Source organism: Podarcis pityusensis, assembly GCF_964106645.2.
Source record: "Podarcis pityusensis genome assembly, chromosome: 9".
Lineage (NCBI taxonomy): Eukaryota > Metazoa > Chordata > Lepidosauria > Squamata > Lacertidae > Podarcis > Podarcis pityusensis.
In genome coordinates, this window is record NC_138034.1 from 20539860 (window position 1) to 20561318 (window position 21459).

At 41.2% G+C, this 21459-nt stretch overlaps 2 protein-coding genes and 1 long non-coding RNA gene across 7 annotated transcripts in view; 1 reads left to right on the forward strand and 2 right to left on the reverse strand.

The window, feature by feature from the left end:
- The window catches only part of ZDHHC2 (zDHHC palmitoyltransferase 2), a 70761-nt gene that overhangs the window by 20345 nt on the left and 28957 nt on the right, over positions 1-21459 (reverse strand). Inside the window, exon 1 of one of the 2 annotated variants that reach the window (XM_081020127.1) lies at positions 3596-3983. The exons of the other annotated variant lie outside the window; for it this stretch is intronic. Coding sequence (XP_080876253.1) covers positions 3596-3797 — 202 coding nt within the window. The 5' untranslated portion in view covers positions 3798-3983. Of the gene's footprint in view, positions 1-3595; positions 3984-21459 lie in introns of those variants that run through there. 2 annotated transcript variants of the gene reach the window in all.
- LOC308484992 lies at positions 5227-10057 on the forward strand. Its single transcript, XR_013990275.1, has 2 exons — positions 5227-7610; positions 8671-10057. It is a non-coding gene; the product is annotated as an uncharacterized lncRNA (long non-coding RNA).
- The window catches only part of MICU3 (mitochondrial calcium uptake family member 3), a 43183-nt gene continuing 35944 nt past the window's right edge, over positions 14221-21459 (reverse strand). For all 4 annotated transcript variants that reach the window (XM_081020059.1, XM_081020058.1, XM_081020057.1 and 1 more), the window contains 3 exons: positions 18826-18934; positions 17983-18140; positions 14221-14295 (listed from right to left, as the gene is read on the reverse strand). In XM_081020059.1, the coding sequence (XP_080876185.1) occupies positions 14227-14295; positions 17983-18140; positions 18826-18934 (336 nt within the window). In that variant the 3' untranslated portion in view covers positions 14221-14226. The remainder of the gene's footprint in view (positions 14296-17982; positions 18141-18825; positions 18935-21459) is intronic.

A 21459-nucleotide genomic window follows, 5' to 3' on the forward strand; every position in this document is an offset into this window, starting at 1 on the left:
AGTCATTAAGCTCACTGGGTACCTTTGGGTCAGTCACTATAATCCAACCAACAGGGTTAGGATAAAATGTGTGTGTGGAGCATGTCTACCACCCTGAGTTCCTTGAAGGAATGGTAGGATATAAATGAAGTAAGTAAATAAATGCTTGGTAACTTCTTGGGGCACCCAGTTAAAGATACAGAAAGTATTTAGGGCTGGGGGAGATACAAAATCTTAAAATTTTTGATGCGCACAACATCAAAAATCAAAATGGTATGCTAAACATCTGATCCTGTATGTGATTATGATTTGATGACAAGCCATCAATGTGTACAGTAATCTCTGATAAGGCAATGATTGTCCAAATGGTCATGAGAATCTGTCCTATCTTTCCCAAAGATTAAGGACACAATGTTTAGGGCGAAAGCTAATAGGTGAGGAAGTATTAAATTTCATATTGAAATCTAATATTCCTAGTCCAATCGCTTTATTTATAACCACTATGGATACATTCCTGCTAACGTTATGCACACACTAACTTTCCCACTGAAACAAAAAGGACTTAAAAGTGCATTCCTTCAGCTAATTTGTGCCTTTAAACAAAGTCTAGATTTTGAAGACAAAAATGTTTATAACTAACCATTTTTTTTTACGAGAAATATCCAATTATCACAGGGGGGAAGCCTATCAATGGTTATTAACCATTCATCAGGATTCTACAACCTATCACTGGGTTTGGGAGTCAATAATTGTTTCTAGCAGCTATTGAGCTTCCTCATTCTCACTAAATATTCCACAAAGGTAAAGAAAGAGCATCTCTTTTGCACTCACTGCCTGACAAGGAGCCTTGCAGAAGAGTCAGAGCAAGTGGGGTGTGCTTATGTTTGTAGCAACCCCTGTCTTCCAAGCCATGGCAATCCTGCTGTGTCCAAGAACAGAATACAGTCTGGTACTTTTGAAAGCAGGACTGTCTCACACATTATATGCTGGAAGCTTTTTAAAAAACTGAATCCATATGATAAGGGACACTAAAAGATTTTCCTGTTATTTGTTAGATTTAAGTGTATGGTCACCACTGGCCCAATGGAACCTCCATGTTCAAAGGCAGTATACCACTGAATATCAGGTGTTAAAGACAAACAATCTGTTGTTCTCTCCCATAGTGCACTGCTGCCTGTTATGCAAATGGAGGGGGGAAATCACATCAATAAACGAAAGATGCATTGGGTCAGGCTGTGTCTCAAAACTAGGTCATGCAACTCTACCCTTTTCTTGTTCATTTCTTTACATTGTTCAGAGGAGGGAAAAGATTGGGGGAGGAGAGAAAAAGTAGAAGACAGAGGAAGAATGAAAGAGAAAAGGAAAAATTGGCATATGTACTAAAACTGACAACTGCATCCTGAATGGGCCCCAGGTTTGAGAAGCTGAAGACTACTGTACTAGTATGATATGCACCAAAACAGTGATGCTATCTACCTTAGACTTTATTTGTAGAACACTTCTTTAAAATGTTGGTCACTACCTATGTAGGCAGTCTTAAACATGGGATGTCAGCTTTTAAAGCATTTGCTGTATGTTTAAGAAAGAAAGTTACTACAACTGCCAAAGATCAACAAAAAATCTACTAAATAACAGCAGCTAGCCTTTAGCACACTAAACATTATTTTACAGTTCTGAAACTGAAACATGGAAGACATTTTATTTCATGTTATAGATGTACAATTATAGCCTTGTATAAAGAGCATTTTTATCTCTAGCACAAAATTATTCACAATAGCAGAAAACAGAATTAAACTGTCATATTTTGATCCAAATCCTCAAAGCACATTTGTGTGTGTGTGTGTGTGGAGAAAATAAAGCATATAGAGAAGATGGCAATGGTGTACAGTTTTAATTCCCAGAAATTCATATTGTAGTTGTACTCTGTGTGGGAGGTACACTGCTGTTAGTTGTTTACTATCTTGCAGATAAGCATCACCACCACAATAGTAAACCAGCATGCACAAGATTTTTTTAGTGCATGACTGGGACCTAGCTTAGCACATGCTAGCATTTAATTAACCCAGGAGGCACCATTTACAAAAGGCAGAGTGTCTCTCAAGAGACCTTCCTTTTTATTCTTAGCAGATTAAGGAAAAAGCCAAGACTACTAAAAATCACACTGCAATTAATCCCTAAATCTCTTTTTAACACTAGAACCATAAAAATATAATGTTGGGGTAGGAGATGAAGGAAGATTTACTATTCTCTATACAGTGCCTGCCAAGTAGGTTATATTTTGTATCTGCTCATTTCTAATAAGCAATGTGTGCTGGGCTAGAGTAAATATACACATTAAACAAAAATACCCACAATTATAAAATCAGACACAGAAGGGTCCCAACCATTTGGCCCTTAGATGCCTGCTAAACATCACAAGTTAACTGTATGCCTATCCTTAGAGAACCCAAGGCACTCTGAGTGTGAGTGTGTGTACATGTGCCCCCCCCCCAAGTCTATCCTTCTTAACACATGGGATTGTGAAGAGAAAGATCCTACTTGGCTCAGCCCAGGCAATGCTAAGCATGTAAACAACAACCTGCGGTAGGAGCAGCAGCGGATTAGCTGCTGCTGTCACCACTCCCAAGGCAGGGCAAAAAGCAGGATGTTTTGTTCACCATGAAAACATTCCAGACCTACATATGCAAGATCACAGTGGTGTTACTCTGCATTACATAATCCAGAGCACCACATAAATCAGTCTGGAACTGCAATCATGTACACAGATTAGACACACCATGCAGGAAAAAGCCCTATCAGGATGCTCGCCTTTCTATCATGATTAAGAGCAGCACCAAACCACTATTCTTGATTTTAAGTGTTCAAAAAGAAAGAAAGAAGGAAAGAAAAAGATAAGGGGGAAAAAGTTTTTTGGGGGAGAAATTATTAGGTGAAAACAAGAGTCCAACTCCCTGTCGGCCACAAACGAGGATGTTTCCCAACCCGCAGTGCCCACTTCCTCCTCTTGTGGAAGGTATTCCTATCAGCTGAGTGTCAGCGGCCGGTTTGCCTTAGGAGAGTCGGCTCTGGGGCAATAGATTGTTTATGCTGAGCGTGCGCGCGACACAGTCTCTCTCTCTCTCTCTCTGAGTGAACGTGTGCGCGTGTGCACGCGTGTTTACACACACATACACAAGCACATGCGGGTCTATTGAAAGCGCAACCCGTGTTAATAGTGTTTTACCTCAACAAACAACAGTTTAAAAACACACACACAAAAAACCCCAGCACGCCCCTAAGGAGTCAAGTTCAAATTCTGAAGCGCGCGTTATTATCGAGGGACGGAGGAGGGCGTAAGGCAAGCAGGAGGGATAAAATAAAAAGGTGCCCCTCGTGCTGCCCCCGACGCAGCTTAAGGCTTGAGGCCGAAGAAGAAGACAAGGCTAATAGGCTCGCCGGGAGAAGAGTGGGAGCCAATATCCAAACCGCGCCCGCGCCCCATTTGTTAGGCGAGCTTTGGCTAGAGGTGCCTCTGGAGAAACTCTCTTCTCCCCCGCGCCCCGCGAGTCGCCACATATATTGAATAAATATATTATCTCCGTCCATTCCTCTCTCACCCACCCCTCCAGGGACTCACTCAAGCATAGCTGGCCGACGTACGCGTAGTAGGACCAGGCGACGATGCTCCCGATGAAGAGAACCGGCACCCAGTAAATGAGCCACTGGCAGCTTCTCCTCACGCCTCCCGCTCGAGAGCGGCTGCTGCTGCTGCTGCGGGACAGCGAGATGCTCGACGAAGCCGCCGGCCCTGCCGGCGCCGCCATCTTCCCGCACCCCATTCTCCCGCCCGCTCAGCGCTCGGCCTCTTCAGCTGCTCGGTGGTCCGTCGGGGGAGCCCGGGGCCCTCGACGCACATCCCCGCCGGCGGAGGCGGCGACGGAGGCGACGCCTGCGCGGTCCCAGGGCTTTCTTCCCCCCTGTTCCCGCCTGGCCGCCCGGCCGCCCGTTGTGCCGCCCTCTCCGGGCGGAGCGGCGTGAGGCGGCGGCGGCGGCCGCTCCTCCCCTCAGCCGCCTCCCCCCGCCCCGCGAGCGTCGTCCTTCCTTCCCGCCAGTCACAGGCTAGCTAGGAAGCCGCCTCAGCCAGTTCTTTCTCTTCACACACAGACGCACACGCAAAAAACCAAAACAAAAAACCAGTACTCTGTATAGGCACACACACATATATAATTGATTCCGGTGCAAGAAATCCCCTCAGGAACCTAGGCACCAACATCTGGGGGCTGAGGTCCCTTCGCCGCATAAAAGATTGCAGGGAGCCAGCCCCACCCCAAAGTTGATGGGCATTGCCATTCAAACAGGGTGTGTGTGTGTCTTGTGATTGATTACATGGGCGTAGCTGCACCCCCCATCAAGTAAATAAATAAAAATACTTAACCAACTGCATCACAGATAACTCGTTTCTGCCTTCCGCCCAACATAAAACCTGCCCCCTAAAATAAATCCATGATTGATTATGTGGGGTGGGGTTTACCTGCCCCCCCTCCAATATATTTTATTCAAGTAGGCACCGCTGGTCAGGAACAAGTACCAACAGAGAGGCGCTGTCTAATTATGATTTCCCTGAAAAAGGGAAGTGGGGGAAGCAGGAAGCAAGAAAGGCAGCTATTCTATTTTTGATTTGTAAGAAAATCACATGCCCTTGTGTGCCTAGATGAAGGCTGTGTTACCACCATAGCCTCTGATCTTCCTTGAGGCCACAGTTGTGTTATGTACATCAGGGAGACTCCAGGCTTGTTGGGTCTATTTTGTTTTTTTACTAGAACCTCAAGATGCCCCAATCTGAGCAACGTGCAAAAGACAGGATGAAAAGCGAAAGTGCCTCGGAATGCCTTTTGAGGCTAAGGATTTGCTAGTCCTAACCAAGCACAATAGAAAAGCTTAACTTTAACTCAGCAACTCACTAGTGAATACTGGCTGAATGAGTCTCTTCTAGCTGGTAAGTAAGTGGATGTGATGGTCAGTCTCAGAGGTCTGTAACCATGGGATGTGGTAGATCTGCACTGCTATGTCAGAATTGTTAGGTACCATGTGCCTCTTTAGCCCATCCAAGCCTAGAGCCGTAGCTTTTGAAGTCCTGTGGGATTTGTGTTCTCAGTATTCTTATTGGACATCATTTCTGTCCCTCTCTTAGTGGCAAGGTGATTTGCAAATATAGTCAGTAATAGAAAGTAATAGAAAGGGTTTAAACTTAAATGAATGCAGAATTCATCATGCGAAAGGCTGGACTGGATGAATCCCAAGCCGGAATTAAGATCGCCGGAAGAAATATCAACAACCTCAGATATGCAGATGACACAACCTTGATGGCAGAAAGTGAGGAGGAATTAAAGAACCTTTTAATGAGGGTGAAAGAGGAGAGCTCAAAATATGGTCTGAAGCTCAACATCAAAAAAACGAAGATCATGGCCACCTCCTGGCAAATAGAAGGGGAAGAAATGGAGGCAGTGAGAGATTTTACTTTCTTGGGCTCCATGATCACTGCAGATGGTGACAGCAGTCACGAAATTAAAAGACACATACCCCAAAGTCCATCTACCCTCCTATGTTTTGCTTAAGCCACAGAATGATAGAGTTGGAAGGGGTCCTGAGGGTCATCTAGTCCAACCAACTGCAATGCAGGAATCCTGCCCACAGCCATCCTTGGGTGGGCTCAAACCACCAACTCTCTGGTTAACAGCCAGATGTGCTGCTCCATTGTACCGCAGTGTTGCCTGTAATAATGCATTCAAAGATGCCCTCTTGACACTCCAATCTATGCACTAAATCTGTACAAAGAAGGGGCACCATTCTAAGTAATACAGCCTTGTGTTTTATGCTTAAAACAATGAGAAAAAACAAAAATGCTTCTCATTACTGTTTTAAAAGAAGATAATAGTTGTTGTGGGTGTATTTGTGCTACCCAGCTTTTATTACCCTGCAGGATTATTTTTGTTGGCCCTAAAACATTTATGATTTAATCATTTGTCGTAAGTTATGATTCATAGAGGCACACTGCTTTCCTAGCATTTGGCTCCTGATTTTAGAAAAGTGATTCAAATAATTCTTGTGAAAATAAATGGACTGGGTCCAAACTATTTCAGCTAAGAGCAACCCCACATATATCCATCTCCCCAATGTAAATAATGTCCTGTGTGTAGAACAATAGTGCACTAGGAAGGAGAAGGAAAAGCAGGAACCCTTCTGCCTGATGAGTGCTCACTTTCATGTGCATGCTGCCCCCTCCCCCCGTATTCTGAAGTTGTATAGTCCAGGGAAGACTGTATCACGTGATTTCCTAATGTGTTTTTTGGCGTCGCGGTGAGTGTTTTAGCAGAGCAGGAATGGGCTCATAATCTGTCAGTTCTTCATGCCAAGCAATTTCTCTGCCTAATGGTCAGTTCCTTGGCATACAATAAAAATCTTGCGGATGAGTGTATATGCCAAATGTTTACTTATTAGTGCAGCTGCTCAGCTCTGTCTCCTTTAAATGCAGAACTCCCTAGCAGTGCACCTCATTGCTATTTCTTCCTGGAAAAGAGCAAGCAAGCAAGCAAGCAAAGCACAGCCGAGTAAGCAGGCAGTGCAACACTGACTCAAATGAGCCATCCATCCAATGAGAATCAAAAGCAAACCATAGTCTATACTAGTGGCTCCCAATCGGTGCTCTAGCGGGTCCATGGCACATATCCATCAACTGTCCAGGACATCCCTTTTTTGGGGACATCCAAATACATGATGCCCAACCACCCCCAGCCTTGCACCAACCACTTCCCAGCTGCTCACTGACTGGCAGGCACTACTGCCTATGCTGCAGTTCCTGCAGCTCCATGAGTCTGATATCATCCACCATGGAGAGACCCAGCTGCTTGCCAATGAGGTTGCGGCTCATCCTGGTTCCTCAGTGCCTGAAGTCCAGGCATCTCATGGTGGGGAAGGGCAGGAGCCTGGTGTCTGGATTGTGGCCCCTGGATCTGGGGAAGCGCTGCTCAGCTCAGTCACCTTCAGCCAGATGGGGGCTACCATCTCCTGCCGCAGCTGTGGCCCCTTCTGCAGTGGCCTTGAGGCCACCTGGGAAAGGTGAGTGTTTGGGTCAGTCCCAGGAGGGACCTTACACTCTGGCACTTACTCTGGCCTTGCATTCGTGACAGCTGAGGTCAAAATCAAGATATATAATTCATATATGGAAATGACAGTTCTATGCTGTGGTTGCATAGTATTACAGACATTCATCCTTCTCTGCTGCAGCAGTTTACTACCATATAAATAGATATGGGTCTGTGTTAAATTTAAATACAGCTCTATACTGTATTTACATTGATATTGTAATTGCCTACCATAAAAGAGAAACATAGGAAATAGACTTAATTTTGTTAAAAATAAATTAATGATCTATCATTTTTTCCTTGTGTTACTGCTGCAAATTATATTTGAATGGGTTATTTTATCTGCCAATGAAATCTGAAGTATGTGAGTTTTGAATGTTGAATGGTGGCAGATAAGTGCCTTATATGTTAAAGAATAGCCAAATCAAATGAGGGGATTAATGTCAACAGAATTTTGAAAAATAGGAAACTGGTATTTACTTGCCTCTTTTACGGGATATGTGTACAGTGGTACCCCGCAAGACGAACGCCTCGCAAGATGGAAAACCCACTAGACGAAAGGGTTTTCCGTTTTGGAGGCGCTTCGCAAAACGAATTTCCCTATGGGCTTGCTTCGCAAGACGACAGCCCATAGGGAAATCTCAGGGACAGCGGGGAAGCGCAGCGCGTCTTCCCCACTGTCCTCGGACCTCCTCCGAAGCCTGGCGGCTGGGCGGGGACACCTCCTCCCGCCGCCGCCGGGCTTCGGAAGGCTCCTCCGAAGCCAGGCGGGGGGGGGAGGGAAGACCTGCCCCCGCCGCCCGGCTTCGGAACGGTGCTCCGAAGCCGGGCGGGGGGGAGGGAAGACCTGCCCCCGCCGCCCGGCTTCGGAACGGTGCTCCGAAGCCGGGCGGTGGGGAGGGAAGACCTCCCCCCGCCGCCCGGCTTCGGAACGGTGCTCCGAAGCCGGGCGGGGGGAGGGAACACCTGCCGCCGCCGCCCGGCTTCGGAACGGTGCTCCGAAGCCGGGCGGGGGGGGGAGGGAACACCTTCTGAAGGCGGGCGGGGGGCGAAAGTCTTTGCTCCCCCCTGCCTGCCTGTCCCGGAGGGCTTTTGAAGGCAGGGGGGGGGAGCAAAGACTTTCGCCCCCCGCCCGCCTTCAGAAGAGGTCCAGGACCTCTTCTGAAGGCTGGCGGGGGGCGAAAGTCTTTGTCCCCCCTGCCTGCCTTCCCAGGGGCTTTTAAATCGCCCCGGACAGCGGAGAAGTCCTCCGCTGTCCCGGGGCGATTTTAAAATGCCGCCCGCCAGCATTTTAAGATCGCCCGGACAGCGGAGAAGTCCTCCGCTGTCCCGGGGTTTTTTAAAATGCTGGGGGTGGGAAGAAAAGCCCTTGCCCCCCCCCCAGCCTTCAGAAGAGGTCCGGGGACAGACTGTCCCCGGACCTGGTCTGAAGGCGGTTTCCCTAGGAACGCATTAATTGATTTTCAATGCATTCCTATGGGAAACCGTGCATCGCAAGACGAAAAACTCGCAAGACGAAGAGACTTGCGGAACGAATTAATTTCGTCTTGCGAGGCACCACTGTATATAGTTCCCTGCCTATTTTTTTATTACCCAGTAAAATTATTTCTAACTCATACTGACTCTTATACACAGTTCAATAAGTGATGAGTCACCATTAATAAAATATATATACAGGAACTACTTTATTACTAGAATTTGGTAAGCTTTTTAAGGAATGGAGTAAGACCAGGATTCTTGTACAATATACTGTGCTGGTAAAGATGGGGACACAGAAGATGCATCTTGTTCAAAGGTAAGCTAGAGCAGCTTCAGGGGGGTGACTATCACATTAGGATCACAATGCATTTTATGCAAGCAGAGAGATTTTGGGACTAGTTTCAGAAGGCAAACACAAAAATTTGGCCTGGCACACCTATTTCAACCACGGAAAAAGCAATGTCCAAAGGCATCTTTACCCAATCCCACTGATCCATTCAAGCCCACAGGAGGGGTACTGGTGAAAACAGCGTCTTAGGAGACATGTAACTTTGGCAGGACTGATACAAGGAAACAGAACAAAATAAGTAACTGCTGGAACTACAAAATATGTGCACTTGTTTAGAATATTTATTGAGGTTAGACTGTAATGGAAAAAAACTCCATGTAGTCTGGCTTGTACACATTTTAAAGGGAGAGACAGAGAAAGGAAGGATTCTAGTAGAAGCATTTAATGCATTTATCTTGCATGTAGTTTAATCCCTGTAACAGTGATGTAAAATTATACATTTTGGAAAGAGAAAAGCCAGAATTTCTATACTATGGCCTTGGATGTGGAAAGCATACATTTGTTTAGTTTCCAAACTTCATTAAATATTCTTTTTCCATGTTCTTCCTGCAAATTGCTCCTTAAATCTGTCGGTGTTGACTCAATTTTTCTGTCTTCTGTTTAATTCATACTTTTTGTAAATGCAGCACTACACTGTTTCAAATTATGGGTGTGATCCAGCACAAATTTATATATCCTATATTCCCATTGATTTTAATTAACTGGATACAAAGTTCATGAGTGAAATATCTATTTTACTGAAATTCTTAACTTACTCCCATTGACCTTAATGAAGCCAAAAGTACCACCATGTAATGTTAGAAAATTAGGGCTGGGTCCTACATTTATCTTGCCCAGGATTCTCTATGCACAATGCTGTAGATACACCTCTCCTTTTGCCCCACCTTGCTAGGTATATAAAATCATTTGTGATCCAGCAATCCCTCAAAACTGGGCAGCAAGGTGTATGATTCTTGTGCACAAGCCCCTGAACTGCGTATCTGCACCTAACATCACATACCGGTAAGTGAAGAAGTAACGCCTAGCCTTCTATCATGTGTAGAGGTTCTGCCAAGTGAGTCTGTGAACTAGTCAGCAGAGCACATATGATAAGAAAATTGCACTGTATCCATTCATTATCTTCTAAAAACCCCCTACTGCTATAGAACATTTATTTTAAAAAGCAGTCTTGAAAGCTGCAGCTTACTGCTTGCAGTTTTCACATGATTTCTTACTTAGTGACCTTTTAATTGACATATCCATATAAAATCATGGCACATTATCATTATAAGATTCTGTGACAGGCTATGACTAAACATTAATGCAGGCATTCCATTTGTTTTGCAACTACCAAAACTGGAAGCAAACTAGCACAAAATTTAAGGTCTGTTTTTAGTGTTGCATGCTAGTTAACTCCAGAGGACAATGCATCTATCTACTAAGTCATGCACTACATGACTAAAGTATTTTCAGCTAACTAAAGAAAGTGCAAAGGAAACACTTGGGCTTGGAACCAAGGATGCCCAAGTGCAAGCAGAAGTTGCTTTTGCTCATGCAAGGAGATGTTCCTGATTTCCAAGGATTCCTCTTTCCAGTAGCAGCCCCCTGAGGTTCCAGAGGGTCTCTGACTATCAGGAGCTGCTTCTGTAGGGAAACGGGTCTATAATGAGGAAGAGCCAAGGAACCCTCATTTTGCAAGTGGAATTATGTTCTGTTGTCAGGATCCAAGGATTGTGTATTAAGATAGCACAGACTAAGTAGGCTAGGAAACACATTTCCTGTTGCAGTGCTATCCATAATTATATAATCTGAAGTCAGCACATTCTGATTAACCTATTGAGTAAAGCATAAACAATAAAACTACTATCCTTGAACCACTTGAAATTTGATTTAGTCCAACAGAATGTAATGAGAAACACCAGGATTAAAACTAAAATACTCCAATTTAAGTGGCTTGTGTACCACTGTACCATAATGTTTCCATGTTTAAACTATTTTAACTTTCACATTAATCTATACTATAAGAGCTTGTTTAGCATGATGTTTCAAAGTGGTCTGAATGCAGCTTTATAGCTTTGAGCTACAAAATTTTCTTCTGCTTCGGAATAAATCTCATTTTACATTTCCTATTTGCTTTCCACATGTTCCTATTATAAAATCATATGAAAACATTTTTTCCCTCCATAGTCATAATTATAGGCACATTTAACAGCCTAACAAACATATTAAGAAAATGGAATGGCATATGAAAACAAAATAAATACAACAGATGTTTTTTAAAAATACATTCCTAAAACAATTCACATTTTGTTATTATATTTAAAGTGGAACAATCCTCTCCAACTCAGGACACTAGATGTATTTGTCCCACCTGGAGAAGGAGAAGGGTGCTATACGTGCAGTTTCTGTTACTGATCCAACACTTGGGGCTCTGCATCTGGAGCTGTTGCAGAAATAACTCAGCTGTTTTTAGGACTAGATCGTGTCCTTCCATGCTAAACAGCTGATCAGCAGGATTTTAATTTCTTCGAAAGGGCTCCACAAGATCAGGAATGGTTTCCCCATGCATACTTTTTTAAAAGAAATGATTTGTACACTTTCCCCCCATTAGGATGGATCCAAAGCAACTCACAAAGATAAAACCAGATAATACTAAATCATAATATTGTTGCCATAGGGTTTGGTTGTAAGTGTTCTGTAAATATAACCCTTTTTAAGACTGCAATCCTGTGCACACTTACCTGGCAGTAAGTCCCACTGACTTATTTCTCAGTACATGTTTAAGTCTTCTCTGCAGATGACTAATTAGAAAATAAAATCTAACTGTTAAATAAAATCCTTACGAAGATTCACTTGAATCCCTGTAAGAAGAAATATTCAGAGGATGACTCTCACTCCACAGACACTCACACCTAATGAAGTGAATGAAAATTATACAGCAGGGCACTTTAGGGATCACAGTCCAAGATGATAAGATATAGCTACAGCTGGAAGATGTTTGGCTTAAATGCCAACTTCATGATTTCTGCATTCAGTTTGCAAGGCATGCCCAAGAAGAAAAAGAAAAACCATCAGCGGTGAACAAAGTGGAAGTGTCTTGCCATCCATCACAGCATATCTCTATTCCGAAATTGCTTCCAACGCTGCCTAATGTGTTTGCTTGTTACAGTCATCACACAAACATAGTAGTCCTTCAACCCATATTTCGGTTTTTTCTGTTAATGAAAACAAACATAATTACAGCTACATTAAAGGAGGTCTGTATATAAAATACAAAACAAAACAATAAATTCTAAATAGCTTACAAGAGCTAGGTGTTTTGGCTATGTCCCTTACCATGCAACATTAAAACAAAACTAAGAAAACCTGGCAGTGCCTCTGTTAACAGCTAAGGTAAAGGACAATATCTTTGTTTAACCCTATTCAAAATAATAATCTGTTTTATAAAAACAGGATTTTTTAAAAAAGTCCTGATACCTTAATTTTTTTAAAAAATAAATGTTTAAATATTAACACACAAAGCAGAAAATAAAATTCTTAACTCTTGTAGAATTAATGTAGGTTCGAGCCAGATAAAGTGTAGATTCTTGAGCAAAAACTCTAAATCTCTAACCATTGAAAAATGCAGGCTTGAAGCTAGCCACTTGACCATGGGAAATAAAAATCCTTCATAAGCAAATAGCTTGCAAGAGAAGAGTGCTGAATCTGCTGTGTGACTTGTGAGCAGGCAGCATTTTAATTACACATATCCTCCATTTCCTGGTTCCATTACACTTAGCCAAGGCAAAGAAAACTATACTTCTTGTGTGAATTCTATTTTACAGAATTTGAGGACAAGCATGAATATAGCAATCTGTGACCCTGCACAACAATTATGCATATCTTATAAATAAAATGAAGGGCAATCTCAGAAGCATTATGGTGTTCAGGATGGCAACCCATTAAATCCTCTTACATACTGGACATGAAGGTTATATTAATTAACAACATACATATTCTTCTGGGAAAATCAAAATACTAAAATTTCTATCTAATTTGAAGTGTATGATGAACACTTAAACATTTCTAGAATAAAACAGCACATCTCTTTTGTGCATAAGTGGCAACAACAGAACATAAGAATTCTGCTGGTTCAGACTAACCTCTATCTATTCTAGCATTCCAGCCACACTGGACAACCAGAGGAAGCCCACAGAAAGTTCATAAGCAAGACATTAGAACAAAAGCACTCTCCTTTGTGCTCCTCAGCAACTGGTATTTAGAGGCATACTGCCACTAGAATATATAGATATCATGAAGCCACTGGCAGCCTTATTCTCCATGAATGAGTTGATCACCTTTTAAAGATGTCCAATTTGGTGGCAGTGAATGGCATACTTTAACTATGTACTATGTGCAGAAGTACTTCGTTTTGGTCTGCCTGGTATCTCCAACCATTCAGCATTATTGGAAGATCCAGTGTTCTTGTATTATGGGAGAAGGAGAAAAAAATCTATTGATTTTCTCCATACCATACATTTTACCTATCTCAATAATGTCCCTGGTTCTTCACAGGGCAGATGCTCCAGGCCCCTAATCATTTTAAGGTGCTCTTTCCTGGAAAATGATCAAGGAGCTGGAGCAACTCCCTTTATAGAAAAATGAAATGTTTTCTAAATGGGGGAACGGGGCAGAATGATCCTGAAATATCTAACGGTTGCTTATACATTTTTTACTATCAAATGTATGACACGTGTTTATATGAAGTATAGGTCTCATTGTGCTGTTGTGGGAAACACTGTCTTGGAGCTTAACACGGCTCCATATATGCCAGAGGTCACCAATGTGGTGCCCGTGGGCACACATAGTCCCATAGAGGCCTTCCCTGGTACCTCCCCCTCTCTGCATGCTGAAAATTGTGCTGAAAGGAGGAGTTTGTGGTAGCCAACAGCATAGGTTGCAGTGCCTGTTTGGTATGGTGCCCACAACAATTTCTCCAATTTTCAAATGTGCCCATGGACCCAGAAAGGTTGGCAACTCCTGATATATGCTAACAAAAATCGGTAATACAGGAGTCCTGGGTCATAAGCCTCCAGACTTAAGCCAAAAGACTTGGACATAGATATTCCTAGAACAAACAAGTTTATGCACAAGTTCCCCGAGGAAAATGGAGAAGAAATTGAAATTTTGATTCTGAATGAACTGAACAAAATTATACAGAGTTCACTTTCTGATCAGTTATTTTGATTCTCAGTTGTCAAATGAAAGGTCAGCTAAGTACAGTGATAAATCTTTAACCAACAGTTTTAGAAACACAGTGCATCATAGACATACCATAGTTTATCTGCTATTGAGTTCCTTCTTCACACAGGATTTGAAAGTGGTGTATTTTTGCAGGGTTTTGTAGCCCTGAGAAGAAGACAAAGAAGTGTGCATGTGCAAGCATCATGTGAAGGCAGCCAAAGGTGAGCGTTAGGAGAAGATGGCATGAAAATAATAAAGGAATTGTACTTGTTAGTCATAGTGTAGAAAACTCAGCAAAAATAATTTTAGGCTAAAATATTCATGCACCTGTGATACAATTATGCATGATACCACAATATAGGAATAACTATTAATTTTAAAGATGCTACAATAGAGAGTGTTGTTTCTTAAAGTTCTTCGTAAAGAAGAGAAAAAATGCATGTTTTAAGCAAAGATTTTGAATCTACATCTTAAATAAGGTATTATGGAAACAGCCTCCATACTCTACTTTCATACAGCTTGTGTGAAATTACGTACAAACATCACTACATATTTTGGCAATACAGTCACTGTCCACAGGGTGGCAGTTAAACATACCAGATCTCAGAGCAGAAATTTGTAAAGTTCAGGTTAGAAAACAATTATAAAATCCCTTAATACATTTGCAAAGGAGACATAATATTCAGAATTATGAACAGTGTATATAGGGAATGCTAAAAGAAGATTGGCTAACAACACATTTTAACCCAACACTAATAACAAGGACAATCAGCAACTCCACACTACTGTGGTACTTTTTTTTTTTTTTAAATAATATTTATTAAAATTTTCAAAAAAAAGAAAATACAGAAAGCAAGAATTTACATATTTTCATATATCCTTATTTTCATATATCCGCTTTCTGGGACTCCCCCCTTCCCCCACCCCTACCATATTCCTTTTTCATATTGTTGGCTCCACAAGCTCTCAGTTCTAATTGAAAACTTAATTTGTTAAACCATTATTCGAATTTAAAATTTCTGCACTCCACATCAATACCCTTAATAAAACACAAAAAATGTCTTTCCCAAGGCCCACCCCATTTTCATTCCACAATTTCCCTTTTTTTTAATAATAAAAACTCCCCACATAATAAAAGTATCAGAAATAAGAAATAAAGAGTATAATAGATAAGACAAAGCTAGTTCAAAAAAAGAAGTTAACAAGCCTTTGGATTATAGTTCTCCCCCCCTGTCCCCGGTTTAATTTCCCCCTGACCACCAAACCATGTTATCCGCCTGGGATTCTTACAATCCATAAATCACCTATTTCCCCCAACTCCTTGCTGGTTTTTTCTTTTCTTTTTTTTTTTTTTTCCCTTTCATAAACATTTTTAGAACACTTAACTTCAGATCTGTAATAAAACTCCCCCCATTGTTCTTTCCAAATTGTAGTCCAGTTTCCTCTTGTTCCGCTGCTGAAACGTTCTAATTCAGAAGCTTAGTAAGTCTGCAGGGATTATTATTATTCAGGAACAAAAACTTGCGTTCAGTCCCTTCCTTTCTTCAATAGAAAATTCTATTGTCTCCTTTAGCTGAACACCCTGTAGACAAAATATTGTTTCCGTTTCGCAGCTTTCCCAGAAGATAACCAGTCCTGTAAAATTCCAATGGTGTTTTTTTCACTTACGACCATCTTTGTAATGTCCCGAAACTCCTCTAGGGGGATTGTTATAACTTTGTCTTCTCTAGTCCAAAAGTCCGATTGTTATCCATATTTTCGCCATTTTGTATCCAAGTTTTAACAAATTGTAGCAAATTGTAACAAATTTAGCCAGCAAAGTTCTCATAATAAAATCCTCTCTACTTTCCGACTTTGACAGCTACTTTGACAGCTGTCAAAATCTCCGACTCTTTTCACCAGGCTCTCTCTTCAATCACCCCGGTTCCCAGGGGGGGGGGGGGTTACGTTTCTTCTCCCTCCGTTCATCCTCCAGCACAGTTCTTATAATTCCCCATCGTGAAATTCTTAGTTTTTATCAGCAATACAAATCTTTTTGGACCTTGGTTGCCCCGTCCTTGTCTTGAAAGGTTTACAATAGGGGGGGGGACTGACTTCCTTTTTGGATCCCCCCCCGCTCGTATCCAATTCAAAAAGAAATTCTTTTTTTCCTCCTTTTAAACCCAGTTTCCAAATTACTCACGGGTTGTTGTCTAAAAGTCCGAATTTTCAATAGAAGAAGTCAGCGCTCTCCGCCGGATGGCATGCGGCTGCGCTCGGCAGGGATAGCAGAGGACTCAAAGCACCACGCTTCTCCCCGGCACCCGATCCTTAGCCTTTAAAAAGGCTCCTTCACGAGTCGGGAGGGCGCTAGCGGTGCCAGCCGAGTCTCCATGTCCACGACCCTCGTGGCCGTGGTTTTTAAGGGTCCCCGCATCGCCGGTGCGGTAGGACCCAGCCCCTGCCGAGCAGACTCCCTCCGGAGCTCGGAGGGAGTCCGCCATTCGGCGATGGCGCCAACCCGGAAGTCTCACACTACTGTGGTACTTTTAAAAAACAACATTCATAGCACAAGCAATGAAATAAATTTTGTCACCACATTTTGAAGGCAAGGTATTGCATAGTTGGCTTGCCAATTCAAATTACTAGAGAAGGTGTATAAATTCATTCTTCCTTCTTTAAAGGCCTCATAGATCAGATATGATGTAAGAAATCAAAACTGGGGTTGTATGAGTATTTCAGCCCACTTGCTTTAATCCTGATTTTGAGTCGCCTTTTGAGCTTGGCAGAGCACAAAATAGCTAGCACCCCACCTCATAAGTTCCCCACGCTTCCCTGGCAGTTCCCATGTCCTAATGGGGAAAACACACACCCATACATTGGAGAAGGGCATTCTAGTTGGCTGAGGATCATGATATCTGCCACTGAGGCGAAGCCCTGCTGTGTTCCATGCCCTCCGCCACCTGGTATTCCCTCTTCAAGACATTTTTTTTGTTAGAGAAGGGAGTTTTTTCAACTGTTTGAATAGTCCAGCCCAATCGTTTATGGGCTGAGCAAGTAGGTAGCGGCTCATTCCTACTTATAATCATTAACCTAAAATATTTATATTGTACATGTATTTCAGGCTTATAAATAAATGCAATCTGATTACTGTATTTTTGATAGAAGACTAAGCCTAATTTAAAATGTGAAATTAAATGCATAATTACACAACAGTATTTACAGAATTACTTAAAAATACATTGTGACAAAATTCATTTCTGCTGACTACTATTTAGTTAATTTATTGTCTCTAGGGGGCAGTCAGGAGTACAGATTAAACTTCTAAAACTACAGGCTATCAACAGCTTTTAGACATCAATTTCCCAGTCTATAAATTGGAATGATGAGACTGAACCTTCTAGATGATTAACTGGGGACCTACTTGATCAACAGCAAGCTGGATCAGAATGTGTCTGTAGACTTGGCTATAGAAAAAACAAACAAATCCCAGTTCTGTAAATTAAGGGTTAGTAAACTAAACTAAACTAAACTAAACTAAACTAAACTAAACTAAACCAAACATATATGAAGGTAGTTTTAATTTCAATAATAACCTTAGATTTATCATGAGTTTCATTTCAAAGTCAGACTAATGTTACTGTTTATCACAACATACACTATGAATTTTGGCACATCCTTAAATAATAATAAAATACACATCTATGTGATGCAGTTCTTGAAACCCTTTCAAGTTGAAGAGTAGAACAGATATCTATGAAAAAAATGGCTATATTTCAAATAGTTTTGGAAACAGCAAAAATTTAATAGTTTATGGACTGCTTATATCTCATTCATAAGTTTTCGTGATTAAGAGATAATCCATGTTCTTACCTTGAACCCTCGTTGCAATCGGTCTTTCATAATACCAATAAATTCTTTGTAGCTTAGCTGATCATCTTTGTCTACATCAAAGATCTTGAAGACAGTGCTCACTAAATGCATTGAAAGCTTCAAACCTGTAGCTACATATACTGCACGCTTGAATTCATCTACGGAAACAAGGAAATTTAGCAGCTAGCCAAACTCATCATGCAACACAGTGATTACCACTACTTATTATTGAAAAAAACTCATTCTCCATCACATATATATATTTGTCAAGAGCACTGTGTTCTAAGTGGCCCCTTATTATAGCTTAGTTGCACAGCTGATCTCTTGAAAAAAAGCAACTGCTAATGCAAATGATAATTGTGGAGTACAGAATACATCTAATATACATGTATATTTTCATTCATGTGGTTTGAGGTGGTTTGCTGGAGGCTTATAGTGTCTTGTATTATTTGAATTTATTCACAAATATACAGTTTGACCATAGGTGGAAGCATGCAGCTTAACTTCTGTGGAGCTGCTGATTTACTGCTACTGTGGCTTTACAAGCATATACATATATAAAAAAAAAAGTATATAAATGGTTCATAGATGAGTCTTCCCTACCACACTTGCATATATTTATTAAATGGCAAGAAAACCCTGAGATACAAAGAGGCATTTTATGTCTCATAGGATTCAAACATGGATAACTGCCATGCAGTACATACATATTTAAAGGATTTGGGAGAGGTCGAACAGGCAGAAAAAGCACAATACTTGATGCTCACACAAATATTAAACAAAACAGATTTCTTTTCTTTTAATATTAAAAAAGTATTAACTATTGACATTAAATATTTTTACCTTTTCCTATGGAACGGTTTGCAAAATTATACATCTGCATTGCAATTGCGAAGTCTTCTAGATTATTCAAAAACTGGAAAAATGATCTGAATTCATCAAATGTAATGCCCTATGAATAAAAGAATACTGACATTAGTACTATAGAAGCAGCAGCAACATTCTTTAATTGTTTGGCAGCAGTTTTGCAGCTGATAATGGAGTCAGCATACAATGGAGACAGTTCTATACCTCTCATAGCCCCCTTCCCTGACAAAGTTGCAATCCTGCTTCCACAAACCAAATTGTACTAGTAGAGAAAGAATGCCTCTCTCAGAAGGAGTCAGGCCTCTCCCATGTGGCCAAACGGACAGAAGCTTTATTGGTAATACCTGTTCCCCACTTACTGGGGAACACCATTTGTGGCATGGCATGGTGATGGGAGGAGGGAGCAATTGGCTGTGGGAGCTTCCTGCATGGCTGGGAAGTGCTTTGTGTGTTTTCTAGTCAAGTGGGAAGTTGGGAGTTGAGTGTTGTTTTACTGTCAACAAGCCATGATCTGAAGCCGTCACTTATTGTTGGCTTACTCACTCTGGTTTATTTTGCCTATGGCTTGGCATTATGTATGAACCTAGTATCCTTCCTTAACCAAACTATTTATAAGTTTTGTTACTATCATGTGGTATACACAATTTGTTTGTATGGAAATAAATAAAATAAAAACCATGGTTTGTTTGCCCACTCCATCCCGGAAACTCACTAAGCTACAAAGGGACATGGAAACAGCAGCTTGAAACTAAACCAAATTTTGGAGAAACAGGTCATAGTTTGTTTGATCTCTGGATAACTGATGGTTAAATTTTAGTTTGATAAGCAATCCATGACTTTGTTTTATGTGCATATGATACAGATATGTCCAGAATCCAAAACATGCAGTTAGGTTTCTTTGCTCTCTAATTCTTTCTCCCATTTCCCTAACTCTGAATATTTGGTCTTTTTTTTAGGTGGGGGTGGGGGTACATGACCCATTTTATTCTTTAACAAGTATTTATATTTTTAATGCTTGTTTACACCACTATTATTGTAGCACATTCATGTTTCTTTTTAGTACTGTGCTTTAAGTATATTTGTTGAGTGCCTTATCTGTGTCATGATACCGAAGCACTTTGGGTGTTTTTCTCCTCCTTTTAACTACCACTAACTGCTAAATGATGCTTACTGCCTCTTTTTTAAGCCCCTCAAACTAAAATGTCAAGAGTTGAAAAGTGTGATCATTTGAAAATAAGCTGAACTGTTTACAAATAGTTCTAAAACAGTTAAACCTGATCTTTTTGTAAACAAATAAAAGCGAATGATATCCAAAGCACTCCATGCTTGAAAGAGTCCCTGCAACATCAACCCTATTGGTTTGCACTGATGCATTTAGCTGCCACTATGTCTCTTTGTTGCTTAAATTTACTCCAGACAACACCTTTGTTTCCTAACAAACAGTTTAGCTAGCAAGGTTATTTGCTTTTGCAACCGCCCAAGTTCTTTGAAACGCTCTGTTTAGTCACTTCTAAGAACCACTCACTCCACACTGGCCTTCTACAAATGATCCTGTGTTAAGGAGACTGAAGAACTAGATTAAACGTGTTAAAAGAGCGTATACCCTAAAGATGGCAAAATTGCACATGGGACTTTGTGGCATTCTATCACAATTAAATAATATGTCATTTAGGATAGATGATGTTGAACATCATCTTTTGTAGGTTCAAAAAACCAACAACCTAAACACACTCATTCAATAATATTTATGACAAATTCTACCCATCCCACTAAAAGGTGAGCACTACAAACGCCAAAGCCCTAACTCGTGACCCTTACAAGTAACAGTCAAAGTCCTGGTTAAACAGAAATGTTTTAGCTTGGTGCCTAAAAGCAAACAATGATGTCCCCAGGTGTATATCCTAGGGAGAGCATTCCAGAAATGGGGAGTCACTACTGAGAAGCCCCATGCTAAAATTGTTTTACCAAAGACAGCTATCTGGCTACTGAATTTTGCACTAGCAAAGGCAACACAATGCACACTGCATTGCCACAATCTAACCTAGTACATCTGTAACCCGCTTCAACCACCCCTTTGTACTTTGTAGATGGGGCTGTTCTGGCTACATAAAGACTCACACTCAATAGTTTACTATTGGTAGAAACGAGTGGGGCACTTCAAAAAATGTTGTTTTTCTTTTCATGGTTCAGCCACTCCATCCCATTCCCCCTGGTTTTCTGTCCCAAACAGTCAGCATTCTGTGCCTATTACCATGATCAGTTCTCATTGGGTGTGTGTGCTTTTTTCTCATATTGGGACACAGTGGTCTACAGTCCCAACTACTTTAAAATCTTTGATTTCTCCACTGAATTCTATCAGAAGCTGTAACTTTCATCATTTGGTGACTCATCTACATACCCTCAAACTTTAGTCCAATGAAAATAGAGATGTTGACCCAGTCATTCTGGATGGCTTCCAACATTTTATATATAATAAAAAATAATAAAACATTAAAGATTAAAAACTTCCCTATACAGGGCTGCCTTCAGATGTCTTCTCTAGGTTGTATAGTTTCTTATCTCATTGACTTGGGGGTTGCATAACTGCATACTCTCCAACATTTCTCCAAT